We start from the raw sequence: 14105 nt of genomic DNA on the forward strand, positions 1-14105 counted from the left end.
GAAGTTAAGAACGAGATTGAATGACAATGTATGCATACACCTTTATATCTTCGGGGGGGAATCAAATGCTTTCAATAGATGCTCAATAGAAACACATAAGTTGCGTGCATGATTGCTCGCTACTTCCACTCTGCCTTAACTGCCTATTTTCGCAACCTCCCTCGCTCTAGAAGGGGAGAGGGGAATGATCCATTCATTGTGTGTGTCTAAAGCCGGATTGCTTACGCATAGTTTGTGCTTGTGGATCGGGTGCACCACAGGAGAACAGGTAAAAACCAAATAAATAAATAAAAAGCGGGGATTTTTTCCTATTTGACTTGCGCTTAAGTCTGCTCGTGAATCGTTTGTGAAAAACGATGCCTTTTACACTGCTGTCTCAATTATTCTCCACCTTTTTTCCATCCGGCAGACTGATTTAATGCCCGTTTCGTGCGAAATACAAGCGAGCGAGGGAACAGGCCCTGGATCATTATTTTTTTGTTGAGTGATACTCGCCTATTGAACGGTTGCGGGGATTCACTTTTTCTTTTGTATTGCGGAATAGAATACAACCCAATACAAAGTTGTATTCAATGCAAGCGCACACATACGTCAGCGGTCACAAAAAGCCGGCATCCGAGTTGACTGTGTGAAAGCCAAACGCGATCATGATCATTACCGGATCACGTGGGTTGTGGACAAAAAGAAGATCTTTCAATTATTGCGGGGAATACTAGAATACATGAATTATAAAAGTGATACTAATGCCCTTCTTCCTCTTCGTCATCAAAAGGAGAAGCAATCCATGCCAGATTAACAATGATGAGTAAACAACCTGCAAGAGACAAAACGTCACTTGCTAAATCTGGAAAGATTAAATCGATTCCTGTTGAAAGAAGAGGTTGTAAGAAGCTTATCAAGCCAAATTGACAAGCTCCCGTTCTGATCAATGCAAGATCTTGTAAAATCTTGGCAAAAAATCCAATCACTACAATGCTTACGAACAGCAAGATTGATTTTCCATTTTGAAGTGCGGAAATGTTGATCATATCCCAATCTTTCGTAATGGCGAATCGGACCGATATTCCGGCTACGATTGTGATAAAGCTGCTTGTCAGAATGGTTTGATATGTTGACACTTTTCGTTGAGAATTCTTGAAGATTGTCTCATCGAATACTGCCATTGTGAACAAGGTAAACAATCCACAACCTGTCAAAGCAGCATAGCCAGCCCGAACAGAGATCGTAAGCAATTGTGCATTGACCAAAGCAGGTAAGTCTAAAGGCAATGCTGCAACAGTTTCATCCTCAAACGTGTCATCTTGTGATGAATTGCCAAATAGGAAGTTTGGTTGTACCATCAACACCAATCCTATCCATAGCGAAAGGGAAACCAATTGTGCACGGAAAGGATGCCTTGAGGTAAAGAGTAGATGGGAAGTGAAATTATATACGATCGGTGCCAAATAGACAAACGATAAAACGTCCGCAATCGGTAATACCTGTGCAGCCAAAACGAAAAGAATTGCTGTCGTTGATGCACACAATGCTCGTATCCATAGCCATAACCGCGCACCTCTCCTTCCAAAAACGGCACTGACTTTCTCTCTGGAGAAGATGAGCAATGTTGTCAGGCTGATGACGAATGTGAGAATTGCTTGCCCTATCAGCATCTGTAATGCATCAAACCGTCTTTGTTGTCCACGCTCTGTTTGATGTTTAGCCAAGGTAGCCGCCAATAAACTCAAAACTGCAAAACAAACCTGAGCCAAAACAGCCAAAGTCATTCCTGAAGGACCTTTTTGATGATGCGTCAGTGTTGCAGTAGAAAAGATGCTGGGAGGACGTACTACGCTTCCATATGCAAAGCAAGCACCTCCTCCACCATTGCACATCTGACAATCCGGTTTTCTTGTCGTGGGCGTAGAATGAGATTCATCTTGGCATGTTTCAGTAGCATTCATAGTGGTTATTCTGCCCAAAGGATCACAGTAGCATCCTCCGCCGATGTACTTCCCTTTCCTGCCTCCGTTGGGGGCAGAGCTTTGTCTCCTTTCTCCCATACGACTGTTTTGTAGTAGTGGCGTCTGCTCATTCGCAATTGTCGTAGCAGCTACGATCCCATTTCTCTGTTCAACGTCGGATGTGCCGTTGGAATGAGCATGATCTTGGCTTACATTTGGGCCAAGCAAATTAGCCAATTCTTTGATCGCCTCAAGTGGTTGTCTGATCCAATCACTCCTCAATCCATCAGGAGATTCAGTTGGACTTAAAGGTGCTTGAGCGCCTAAAGTTGAAAGTGATGTAAACCTATCTTGTTGTCTACCTGCCGGACCATGCCCTAATCCTTCCAGGCTAACACGTCGATTGCCACCATCACCATTCGTTTGCCCTTCGACTGCTTCTGTCATTGTGTCATTAGGAGTTCGTTGCGGAAATGAAAAAGGGTAATTCATTCTGTTTGTAGATCATACTTAATTTCATTAAAGGTGGAGACACACAACTCAGCATTTCTTGGCGCGTGTAGGGGAAGTGGTGCGTGAGGGGCAACTACCATTCGCAACCTGATGAATATAGCATTCATCATACATTCGATCACGCACTCTGCCTCGAACATGATCGAGTTGAACAGAATTTTAAGCTTCATTCGAATACATATACAGATTTGATTGGGATGATATACAGTATGTCGCACTACTCGGATCCTTCTACAGCTTGTGCTTCGCTCCACCAATTTACCATACCTGTGCCTTGGATGGACATGGATGCCTGGGAGTGGTGAGAAGAGGAGGGATGGATCAGTAGTCGTACTCGCTAGTAATGCCTCTGATGTGACACTCACCTTGATTTTATATGGCGCAATACGCTTACTCGTATCCACAGTGATTGCATCTGTGCCTGTTTGTCCTGGTGCTTTACCGGCATTAGACTCTTTCCATGCATTCGGTCCTGGCGGTTCAGGTTCATTGAATTCGTCACCATCAATGACGAATCTAACAAGTTCATCTTTGTAAATATAAAAACGTTCATCTTTTTTACTTTCGTATGCATCTTCCAAAATTGCATCCACATTTTCACTTTCTTCACTTAACCAAACCCAAAACCAAGCAGCTTCTTGTCGATCGTATGCAGAAGGTTGTGGCATACCTTCAGGCGTGATATGAATATCATCAAAGAATCCCATCGTGATTCGAAGGCCATTTTCATCGGAAGATTTCACTTTTCCAACCAAAATTTCTCCGATAAAAGGTCGAAAGACAACCAGCCTAAAAGTTGTTTTGTAATATGTATTCCCGTCTCCATGTCGAATATGCCCTTCACTTACATCCAAAAAGTCAAAATGAGCAACGCATAAACCGACGTTTGGCAAGATTCGATTACTGTATTTTGCATTGATGTTATGTGTCAAACTTGCAATCACATCAGCGTTTAGCTGTGATGCCAACACTTTGATCGTATCGTGAATCACCGTTAAAGTGAACATGTTGACGTTGTGGTGAGTAAGGCTACCGCAAAGCTTGCATGATTATAGATGATCTCTCCACAGATGATGATAAAAAGGAAACAAAAGTTTATTTCTTCTCACAAACGCGAAATTGTGGCCGAAATCCGTTTTAAACACGCATACACTCACGCTAGCAATCCCCCGCGCTTCTCAGTTTACTGACACACACACAAACACATTCATGGAGGAGAGGAAATATGAATTAAAGAAAAAATAGAACATGAAATCACTTCTTCGGGTTACCCAAATCGATTGGACCAAAAGAAGGTGGCATCGGCAAAGGACGATAAAGTTCACGTGTATTTGCCGGTGCTGCATTACCATCACTCGATTTCTTTTCACCTGCTTGACCACCGTTTGCATTCATTCCACGAGCTGGCATTTCAGGTTTAAGAATGAGAGGCTTACGTGTTCCTCCTGCACCTGTAGCTGTACCTTTTGTTGCTGTTGCTGTATCAGCGGCAAATGTACGGTTTTGATACATCTTTGGTGATCCATGCGAAGTGCTGCTGGCTACTTTTGTAGCCCGACGCTGAAGATCTCCTTTTGATGTAGCCGCAACTGCATTTGGTCCACCAGCCGATCTTCTTGCTGCCATTGCTGCTTTTTGTTGTGCATTTTTCACTAGAATCGATTTTGGTCTTGCTCCATTGGCCGTATTGTTCAATGGCACACCACCACCACCATTCACATTTTGACGTTTTCCACTTGCTGCAGTAGGTCCGTCATCACGTAAATTGTGTCTTTCATGTGATAAAGCAGAATCACGTAAAGTTGTGTCACTATTTTGTTGTCGAACAGGTTTACGCATTGGCTTGAAATCATCTTGATCGTTACCTTGTTGACGTTGAACGGCCCAACCGCCACCGCCACGGGTTAAGACAGGGACGGTAGAAGAAAGAGGTGCTTGTCGTAATGCGCCAGGCATTTGCATTTCCGAATCAAATGAAAATGCTCGCTTCTCACGGCTAGCACCAGTGTTCTGATCACCATGTGTCAATGCACGTAAACCATCGGCCAAACGTTGACTGAGCGAACGTTGAAGAGGATCAACGGGAGGCAAGGCAGAATTTCCTTTACTGTAGTGGCTGGATCCGTGTAAGGTCTTTTCATCGTATTCCGAGTAACTTCCTTCACTGCTTGTGCCAACTGAATCTCTACGCCAAGAATTGATATCGAATCCACGGGGTGCTTGTGGTTTTCCACCGGCCTTTTCCGCTTCATTTGCTGCTACGATCAATTGAGCGTTATACAAAGCTTGTCGTAGCGGTGTAGGTTGATTGGCAGGGAAAGTTAGACGACTTCCTCCCGAACTACCGCCACTGCTGCCTGAATAACCACTCAAACAACTCTTGCGTTCACGTTCGTATTCTTTTGCCACTTCTGGTGTCACAGCATACACTTCATCGCCAACATCAATCAACACCGTTCCTTCACGTTCACGACGTGCAAAGCTACCACCGCCAAGACGACTTCTTGTTAAAGCACGACGTAAACTTTTGCCCAATGTTCTCTTTCGTCCAAGGTCCGAATTTCCCGCAGATGCCACCATGAAGTCATTGTTCTTTGTACTATACTTACTTTTACCATCTCTTTGATCACGAGCCAATTGACGATGCGAAACACATTTACCAATCGAAACCAAAACCAACAAAACACCTAAAACCATCGCAATGGTCAAAGCGATCGCCAGCGGGAACAGCTTATTGTGTGGGTTAAACAAAGCAGCCACTCCACTTGCACCTTCGTCTGAACCAGAATCTGAATCTGAATCAGGATCATTTGAAGGAGAAGGAGAGGGTTTACCACTGGAAGAAGGTGCTGCCTTTGAAGCAGGTTGAATGGTTGGCGCTGCATCTGCTTTTGAAGCGGGCGGCGGTGCAGCAGTAGAAGCGGCAGCTGCTACATTTGGAACGATTTGTGGCAATGCACCTTGTCGTTTTTGTGGGGCAACTGAACGCTTACGCGGAAGAGGATGAATGCCAACGTAACCGTCCGATCTAGGTTGATCTTGATGTGATTGTAATGAGCTTACCAATTCTTGTAGTAACTCTTGCGTCGTTCCTTGTGAAAGGTTTGTCGCATTCAATTCACGATCTTGTACATCGCCAAAAGGTCTTGCTTGTGCGAAAGATTGAGTATGTGCAACGAGTAGGATAGCTGCTAATGCGATCTTAGCAACGATGGCTACCTTTCTTCCTCCTGTTTTTGGATGAGAGCGAGAGACCATCTTTGCACAATTCCTCTGGTGAACTAGAGGAATGGTCCCTTGTTCCCGTGTTTGAATCCGAGTACCTGCTCGGATGAAAGGATTAAATTTGATATATGTTTTTTTTTAAAGTTTGGAAGAGACGATCTAACTGCACGGCAGGCAGATCAGAACTCTTTTAAAAGAAGTCGATTCACAGCGAATACCTGTTCGTGTGATGATCGAAAGAAAAGAAGAAGAAGAAAGAAGAAGGGAAAAAGAAAAGGGTGGTGGTGATGAGAATGGCCTTAGAGTGATAATGGAATACATAGCCTTGACTTAAAATTCAACAGTAAAAAGACGTCATCTAGACTCTACCAACACAGCCTGTGTGCATATGTGCCTCCAGCCTCTCTTGATGAGTGGCCGATATACCTTCTATTTAGGATTCACTATCAGAGAGTGCATCTTCTTTTTGTGATAGATGTTGTGGTAATGAAATAACACATTCATCCAAAAGTGGAGAGAAGTTGCGCGTGCGTGCGTGCATGTCCATTGGGATAAATCATTTCTTTAGTGCAGGCACGCGTAAAGAATACAACAAACGCAACAACACTTCGCTAAGAATATATGCACAGTATCATTGCAAACAAGACTTGCTTTTCTGGAATCAATCGATCAATGGGAATCCCTCCTGATGGTGATCATGATAATCTTGGCAAATGATAGCATTCACGCTAAGCATCACTAGCGCAGAAGAAGGTCCCGATCAGTTGTCAAAGTCTAGGCTTCAAGTATGCAAATTACACTATTCGATGAGCAAAATCGTACAATCATTTGCGTGTTTGTATGGCATTCTCATTTCTTCCCTCCTTTCTTTTTCTTCTTTGATGGTGATTCAGCCGCTTCTGCCGCCGCTGCTGCTTTTGCTTCTTCTCTTTGCATCTTTTCTTGTGCTCGAGTGATTTCTTCTGCGCTTACTTCTTCACCTGCTCGTATCCTTGCAATGATTTCTGGTGGAACTGCGATTCGTTTGATGTTTGTTTGAAATCCTGGTGCTCCTCTACCCAGCCCTGTCTTTGGATCGTATGCCTGATTGCGAGGATCTTTCTTTACCTTTGATCTTGCAAAGAAGAATAGACCTGCAATGGGAATACCGATCGCTCTGTCATCAAGAAGAGGAAGGTCGTCAGTGATCGGTAAATGCTATTTTCTCCTTCCAGGTATGCTCACAGTATCCACAATAGCATCTTTGTGTTGCGCTATGATCAGCTGAGATGTTTTGGTGTATGCGGGGAAGAAAGAAGAAAGCCAAGATGCAATAGCAGCTGTAAAAAGGGAGATTGATTAGATAATCGCGAATATCTGACGTGCTTCTTTGCATAAATGACACTAGAGCCGGATTTAAGGTTTTTTCTTAATCTTAGCGTTGTGGATCTTTTTTGAGAACGTTTTCATCTTGTGTCCATCCAACCATCAACAATCAGGCAGTCGAGATGGTTCACGCAGACGCAGCATTCTTGCCTGATCACATCAAGACAAAAGGAGATCTCTACGATCATCTATATTCACAACTACAAAGCCTTCTAGCCGATCAAAGATCTTGGGTTTCCAATCTGTCCAATGCAAGTTCAGTGATCTATCATACACTCAACAGCTTTGCTCCATGGAAGGATGAAAAGAAGGTCAATTGGGCAGGGTTCTATCTGCTATCACCTCTGTTACCCTCTCCACCAAAAGTCAAAAAGCCAACACTTTTACTTGGACCATTCCATGGATTACCGGCTTGTCAACTAATCTTTAGTGTACCAGGAAAAGGCGTTTGTGCAGATGCAAGTGCACTTTTACCACCCAGAACAGTCAAAGTGGACAGAACGGATGATTATCCAGGTCATATCGCATGTGATTCTGCTTCTCAATCGGAAATTGTTGTTCCGATCGTTGTGGCACGAGAAAAGGTGAATGGATTACGAGCACATAAAGGAAAACAAGGAGCTGAATTACCCATCGAATGGCAAGGAAGAGGAGATGGGGAGAAGGTGATTGTAGGCGTGCTAGATATAGATTGTGAAGCTGTGGAAGGATTCGATCAAGAGGATGTCAAGGGATTGGAGAGGATAGTAGAGTTGATTTCTAGCTCGTGTGACTGGTGATATGTATGATTAAAAGCAGCCAATGAGAGACAAATCAAAATGTCAATGCGTGTAGAGAGCTCCCGATCAGACTAGCTGATAAGGTTTGACGTTCAAGGGCCTGTGAAAATGAACGTTAAGGGATGACGTTCTTTCCTTCTCTTCCTATTCGGACCGCTTTAAAAGCATTCGGTACCGTTGTGCCTTACAAGAAGAGCGTGAATATTCAATCCCGACCAACGGTACTGTCATAATGACATAGTTTATCAGTTCACCCTTTGTTCTTTCGGTAAGCACTCTCTATCCCGTGATCAAAGCCGTTAAGTAAGATGTATGCAGGGAGGTTTTAAGTGATCCTGCTCACACGGTAACGACAAACAAACGCTTAAATTCTTTCTTTAGCTTCTATCTTTATAAATTAGCGTAATTTTGATAAAACATATTTTTAGACTTTTTGGCTGAAGAGACTGTCTTTACACGGCGCCGTATAACCCTTTGTTCTCTCTCTTTAAGCCGCGTTGAATGTCGGAGTAAATTGCAGCGCGGCGTTGGCAAATTGGATGCGCGGTGCATACGCAGCGCAGCGCATATTCACATGTCCGTGGGTGATATTTTGGGATGAGGAGAAGGAACGCATTTTAGGAGTTTAAACGCGCGCGCGTGTGTGTAAGAGTAAATGTACGGAAGGGCGTATGTGCGTGACTATGTTCTTGTTTGCTTTGTGTTTTAGCCTATTTCGAAGGAAAAGTGCACCACAGTAACACTTTATCAGTCGAGTAAAAATGAGAGAGACAGACAAGAGAAATCAGCCAACCCATTAAAACAGATTGTGCATGTGTCCCAGACAAAATACATACAGATTGTCTTTTTACAAACAGAAATTGGTTAAATTCATTCCATCATCATCTCTTTGCCTTGTGGAAATTGCATCGAGATAGGATTGAACAAAAAAGATCATCTCCCTCGTAATTTATCCCGCGCTTCAATCTACAAAGCAGCCGGCATATTAGGCAAGATAAAGACGGGAGGCGTAAAGGATCCTTTCAATCCGCTTTTTGGTGCTCCTATTCTATCTCACAACTACATCCGTCCTCGTTGCAATCAAAGATGACGACAATGTATGAAAATGGCGCAAGTGCCTCTTTTGGAGGTCCTTCTTCGCCTGGTTCAATGTCAAACGGTGCAGGAGGTGGTTCAAGTAACCTTAGCAGAAGATTAACGGCTGCAAGTATGAATAACAGAAATACAAACAGATACAGTGTTACAGCTTTGTACAGTATGGCGGCCGAACAAGATGTTGAAGTGGAAGATGATTTGGCAAGAGCACAAAAGCGATTGAGAGAATTGAAAGGGAGAATCTCTGCTCAGTCCAAAAAGAACTTCGTTTTGGAAAGAGATGTACGTTATTTGGACAGCCGAATTGCACTCTTGATTGCCAATCGAATGGCTTTGGACGAACAGTCAGAAGTTGCAAGTACATTGGAAGAAACTGAATCACAGATCGGGACGGCTTTGGACGACAGAAAGATGCAACAATACGGAAATTTGTTCTTCTTGTTACAATCTGAACCTCGTCACATTGCCGCTCTTTGCAGACTTGTCAGCTTGGCTGAAATCGACACACTTCTTCAAACGGTCATGTTCACACTTTATGGTAACCAATACGAGAGTCGCGAAGAGCATTTATTGCTCACTATGTTCCAGTCCGTCCTCTCTGCCCAATTTGAAACGGCTACCGATTTTGGATCTCTTTTGCGTGCAAACACACCTGTCTCTCGAATGATGACAACCTACACAAGACGTGGACCCGGTCAATCTTTCCTCAAAGATGTTTTGGCTGAACGTATCAATTCTTTGATCGAACACAAGGATTTGAACTTGGAAGTGAACCCTCTCAAAGTGTACGAACAAATGATTAACCAAATTGAAGAAGACACAGGTGCATTACCGCCCAATCTACCCAAAGGAGTGGCACCCGAGGTTGCACAAGAGAATGCAGATGTGCAAGCAATCATTGCACCTCGCTTGACAATGTTGATGGAAATCGCCAACTCGTTCTTACAAACGATTATCAATTCGATCGATCAAGTTCCATACGGTATCCGATGGATCTGCAAGCAAATTCGCAGTTTGACCAAACGCAAGTACCCTGACGCTACCGAATTTGCAATTTGCAGTTTGATTGGTGGATTCTTCTTCCTTCGTTTCATCAATCCTGCCATCGTTACTCCACAAGCATACATGTTGGTCGACGGACCACCCGCCAAGCACCCGAGAAGAACACTCACTCTCATTGCCAAGATGTTGCAAAATTTGGCCAACAAGCCAAGTTACGCCAAGGAACAATACATGATGTCCTTGAACCCATTTGTGGAGAACAACAAGACGAAGATTAATCAATTCCTCAACGCATTGTGCGATGTTGGAGATTTCTATGATACGCTGGAAATGGATCAATACATGGCTCTGTCCAAGAAAGACTTGCAAATTCAAATCACCTTGAATGAATTGTACAATACCCATTCCTTGGTTCAACAGCATTTGGATGTTTTGGCGCCCAATGAGAAACATCATTTGCGCATCTTGATAGGTGAATTGGGAGGATCGCCAGGGCAAGTGGCACGAAAGGAGAATAGAACGATGGATTTGCCACTGTTTAGCAGATGGGAAACACCAATTCAAGATCTGACCACAGCATTCATGTCGGAAAACAATGTCACACAAAATGATATTTTGTACATGGAGACAAAGTCGATTTTCGTACAGCTGATCCGTAGTATACCACAACTTGCCGATAAGAGACCGATCAATTTACCGCAAATCGCCGAACGAGCGGCAACGACAAAAGATGCCACTTTGGTCCGAAAGGGAATCAAGGTGAAGGAAATGTTGCGTGAATTGGAAGAGCTCAAGGTTGTGGACAGACGAGATGGATATGCGCTCATGACTGATGAAGTTGCTTCTGAGTTGGCACATTTGGGTAATATGCGCGAAAAGGTCATTCAAGAAATGCGATCGCTTGAATCTGTGTACAAGACAATCGTTGGTCATAATAACTACTTGAGAAGTCAATTGGACACATACAAGAGTTATTTGCAAAACGTACGTATGACGAGTGGAAGTGGAAAGGATAAACCTGCCGGAGGTGTAGGTGTGGTGAGCGTGAACGGAAAAGAAAAGAAACCACAAAAGAGTCATAATCAAGGACCGTTCAAGTTCACACATGCTCAAATGGAAAAAGACGGCGTGATTGCCAGTAGTAGCGTTCCACAAGAACGTAGAGCGGCAATCTTTTTCTCTATTGCTTCACCTCAACCTGGAAGTTTTGTTATCTCACTGAACTATAAAGGACGTGAACGTGCGATTCTTGAAATGGACTTGACGTTGGACGATATTCTTGAAAAACAAAAAGAAGGCGTTCAATTGTTGGATTTGGAATACGTTCAATTGGACGTTGATCAAATTTTGATTTTGCTCAACAAAACTTTTGCCAAGAGAAAAGGATGGTAAAAGGATAATCATTTTTGGATTCGGATAAAAAAGCGTGTGCCTCATCGAACCCCCATTCTCTGGCTGGCTCCAAGGTTTCTATTATTTTATTTTTGACGTGGTGGTGGATAGGCAGCACCTTTATCGATGCTTCATCTTTATATATATAAACACATTTTGCTTTATTTTCTTCTTCTTCATTTTCTCACGTTTCCATTCATCTTCTTTCTCTTTCTTTTTTTCTCACATACCTTGATATCCCAAGAATAGCCTATTGTGTTCTTTTATTGAATGTTCATTTGTGTATCCCAAAAGAAGCCACAATGGTTGTGATAAGTGTATGTGTTGGCTGCATTCATTAAGAGCGGCCTGCCATTTTTCAATCACCTGATCGATTCGGCAGCAATTCCGATTAATGAAATGGCTTCCATGATTAAGAATAGGACGCCATCCGTTGTGGCTAAAAAGGATCGAGTTAATAAAATGCGGACGCCGCGGATTATAAACTGGATAATAAGACCCGAAACGGTACCCATTCAAAGCACACAGCACAGCACGCTTAGCTCATTCGGACCGCGCTTTAAAGGAAGAATGCATTGCATGGAATACAATTGACCGTCCGCCTAAATACGCACAAGCCATGGATGATTCAAAACAACCATGTCAAAAGTGTAATCAAACACAAACAGGCATGAATCCGAATCTGAAAGGGATGACAAGGAAGATTCTAATTCGAGCCGAATTCCTAAAAGGATGAAGACCGTTTTCCATCTTTTTCTTGGCAATCAATATCCCATTCAAGGCGGCGTTCCGTCTTTTGCCTAAAGAAAGGCCCGATATAAAGAAAACCACCATCCAGAATATCACACGAGCACTCATAATATTATTATCCTTCTTTTGCGCCTCCCCACACATACACACCCCAGAGGAAGCGGCGGTTGACGTGCTTAATCGGGGCCTTAATTTCAGGCAAAATTGAAAGACCCATCAAGGCAAAAAAGAGTGCATTCTAGATTGTGCAAAAATACAAAAAAGGGCTTTTGCTGCAATTCTCATCTCTTACCACCATCGCTTCCTTGCAAGAAATTGAACATCATTCGAAGGAATATGAATTCTACCTATTTGCCAGCATTTGATCGTTTGAACTTAAATGATCAGGAAACACAAGGCAATGCAACGCTCGCAGATCTTCAAAAATGCGTCCAGTCATTGTTCTTGGATGCATTCGCATCTGCTACGTTGCAATCTGCCAAACAACAATTGAACCACTTTCGTATGGCGATCCTTGGACCTGATCGAATCATTGGCTTGATCGAGAATGGCTATACGCATGAACAAATTGGAACGTTCATTGCCAAAAAACACGATCTTCAAGAAGTTTTTCGAAGCGTTGAAGGTGAAATACGTGATTTGGCTTTAGGCGTAAGTGTGATCTTGGTTGGATCACAAATGCAAAAGACAGCAAGTGAACTTGATACTCCTACTCTGAGTGCAACGATTGCACGTTTACAACAATTACAACAAATCAAACAAAACGAAATGGAAAGTATGCATATATCCGAATTTGGCGTGATTGATTATCAAGAAGTGTATTCGTACGTTGAGAGCGAGATCAAGAATGGTAATTTGACAGGCGATCCTGTTTGGGTTGAAAAGGCTCGATCAAAGGTCACAAAACGAAAAGTAGGGTGGATGGTCTTGCTGCACGAAGCTCTCAATGCATTGGCAACATCATACGATGATGCAGCTTTGAGTATGGATTGGAGTGAAACCATATTGCACGATACGCTCATCTTGTCGAAAATAAGACCGGAAGTGTTGTACAAGCTCATAATAAAGAATTATAATCGCGATCTTTCACGTATCCTCTTTGCACCTTTGCGTGAAGGACAACAAGAAGCATTCAGCTCGACAGAAGTGGATCAGATCACTCAGATTGGCGTTCAATTGCGTACACGGGTTGTGGATGAGATCTCAATGCATGCATACGAGGCTTTACAGGCAAAAGAGTTTGAAAAAGCTCAAACTCTCTATCTTGAAGCGTTCGAAGCAGGAGCGAATAACCCACGCGATTTGATCAATCGAGCAGTTGCATTGTCTGCTTTAGGTCGATTTGAAGATGCACAAACGGCATGTACGATTGCTTTGGGATTGATTGATGCCGTTGGGAATTGCGCAAATCGAAGATCAAGTCAAGATGAAACTTCTCGATCTCGAACAGGAATGCAAGGTGAAGTGGAATTGCTTGGTCAATTGACAACTGCAGAAGAAGAACGCTGGCATCATTTGTGTACCACTCAACACCAATCATTGCGTACGCGAGCATTCCGTGCTACTAAGCAAGAACTTGACAGTCTTCGTTGGAGAGCGTATGTTCGTCGTGGTCGTGCTTACAAGCAAATCTTGCAAAAGCTTGGTGGCATTCATGGCAGTATTCCGCACGAAGATGTACGAGAAGAGTCACAAGACGAAGACGGTGCTAACCACATTGATGAAGAAGACTTAGCCAGAAGACGTGGTGAAGCTTTGCTTTACGCTCGATCAGATTTCGGTAATGCTATAATGCTGGACCCATTGCAAAACATTCCAAGAAAAGAATTAATCGAACTTACGATTGATCCATTGCAAAGACGTTTTTCGCAAGACGGACAACGATTCTCTTTGGCTAGTATTCATTCTGTCGCTATGCAACGTAGAAGTATTTCTCTGTAAAAGTATCACAAACCCACCCACCCAAAAGCATTCTTACAGCTTTCCTTTCCAGAACGGCTCAGAAGCACATATTATACCCCGTCCCTTTTGCATCACACAT

At 43.2% G+C, this 14105-nt stretch overlaps 7 protein-coding genes across 7 annotated transcripts; 3 read left to right on the forward strand and 4 right to left on the reverse strand.

Annotated features, from left to right (window-relative positions):
- Nucleotides 1-663: 663 nt before the first annotated feature.
- FA14DRAFT_162175 (uncharacterized protein) lies at nucleotides 664-2408 on the reverse strand (the record flags this gene model as incomplete). The annotated part of the gene is made up of 1 exon (XM_025499460.1): nucleotides 664-2408. A coding segment is annotated over exon 1 (1559 nt), but the record flags the coding sequence as incomplete, so codon positions are not given.
- A 194-nt stretch (nucleotides 2409-2602) lies between these two features.
- FA14DRAFT_174643 (uncharacterized protein) lies at nucleotides 2603-3532 on the reverse strand. The gene is made up of 2 exons (XM_025500551.1): nucleotides 2822-3532; nucleotides 2603-2748 (listed from the first exon to the last, which is right to left on the reverse strand). Exons 1-2 carry the CDS (start codon nucleotides 3461-3463, stop codon nucleotides 2674-2676), a joined length of 717 nt encoding a protein of 238 aa, XP_025353302.1. The 5' UTR covers nucleotides 3464-3532; the 3' UTR covers nucleotides 2603-2673.
- Nucleotides 3533-3668: 136 nt separating this feature from the next.
- FA14DRAFT_192044 (uncharacterized protein) lies at nucleotides 3669-6157 on the reverse strand. Its single transcript, XM_025501910.1, has one exon. It carries the CDS (start codon nucleotides 5712-5714, stop codon nucleotides 3711-3713), a length of 2004 nt encoding a protein of 667 aa, XP_025353303.1. The 5' UTR covers nucleotides 5715-6157; the 3' UTR covers nucleotides 3669-3710.
- Nucleotides 6158-6212: 55 nt separating this feature from the next.
- Nucleotides 6213-7030, reverse strand: FA14DRAFT_192045 (uncharacterized protein). The gene is made up of 2 exons (XM_025501911.1): nucleotides 6906-7030; nucleotides 6213-6837 (listed from the first exon to the last, which is right to left on the reverse strand). Exons 1-2 carry the CDS (start codon nucleotides 6920-6922, stop codon nucleotides 6531-6533), a joined length of 324 nt encoding a protein of 107 aa, XP_025353304.1. The 5' UTR covers nucleotides 6923-7030; the 3' UTR covers nucleotides 6213-6530.
- Nucleotides 7031-7109: 79 nt separating this feature from the next.
- FA14DRAFT_162176 (uncharacterized protein) lies at nucleotides 7110-7891 on the forward strand. The gene has a single exon (XM_025499461.1). It carries the CDS (start codon nucleotides 7169-7171, stop codon nucleotides 7823-7825), a length of 657 nt encoding a protein of 218 aa, XP_025353305.1. The 5' UTR covers nucleotides 7110-7168; the 3' UTR covers nucleotides 7826-7891.
- Nucleotides 7892-8627: 736 nt separating this feature from the next.
- Nucleotides 8628-11607, forward strand: FA14DRAFT_162177 (putative ras GTPase-activating protein sar1). Its single transcript, XM_025499462.1, has one exon. The coding sequence runs from the start codon at nucleotides 8912-8914 to the stop codon at nucleotides 11312-11314; it is 2403 nt and encodes an 800-aa protein (XP_025353306.1). The 5' UTR covers nucleotides 8628-8911; the 3' UTR covers nucleotides 11315-11607.
- Nucleotides 11608-12304: 697 nt separating this feature from the next.
- FA14DRAFT_80224 (uncharacterized protein) lies at nucleotides 12305-14091 on the forward strand. Its single transcript, XM_025502922.1, has one exon. It carries the CDS (start codon nucleotides 12401-12403, stop codon nucleotides 14003-14005), a length of 1605 nt encoding a protein of 534 aa, XP_025353307.1. The 5' UTR covers nucleotides 12305-12400; the 3' UTR covers nucleotides 14006-14091.
- Nucleotides 14092-14105: the final 14 nt, after the last annotated feature.

Source organism: Meira miltonrushii (assembly GCF_003144205.1).
Source record: "Meira miltonrushii strain MCA 3882 unplaced genomic scaffold FA14scaffold_4, whole genome shotgun sequence".
Taxonomy (NCBI): domain Eukaryota; kingdom Fungi; phylum Basidiomycota; class Exobasidiomycetes; order Exobasidiales; family Brachybasidiaceae; genus Meira; species Meira miltonrushii.

Excerpts from the sequence above, each read along its gene's own strand:
- FA14DRAFT_174643 (XM_025500551.1), bottom strand. The coding sequence starts at position 3,463 with ATGTTCACTTTAACGGTGATTCACGATACGATCAAAGTGTTGGCATCA. Across the intron at positions 2,749-2,821 it reads TTGCGCCATATAAAATCAAG|GCATCCATGTCCATCCAAGG; the intron begins GTGAGTGTCACA and ends CACCACTCCCAG.
- FA14DRAFT_192044 (XM_025501910.1), bottom strand. The coding sequence starts at position 5,714 with ATGGTCTCTCGCTCTCATCCAAAAACAGGAGGAAGAAAGGTAGCCATC.
- FA14DRAFT_162176 (XM_025499461.1), top strand. The coding sequence starts at position 7,169 with ATGGTTCACGCAGACGCAGCATTCTTGCCTGATCACATCAAGACAAAA.
- FA14DRAFT_162177 (XM_025499462.1), top strand. The coding sequence starts at position 8,912 with ATGACGACAATGTATGAAAATGGCGCAAGTGCCTCTTTTGGAGGTCCT.
- FA14DRAFT_80224 (XM_025502922.1), top strand. The coding sequence starts at position 12,401 with ATGAATTCTACCTATTTGCCAGCATTTGATCGTTTGAACTTAAATGAT.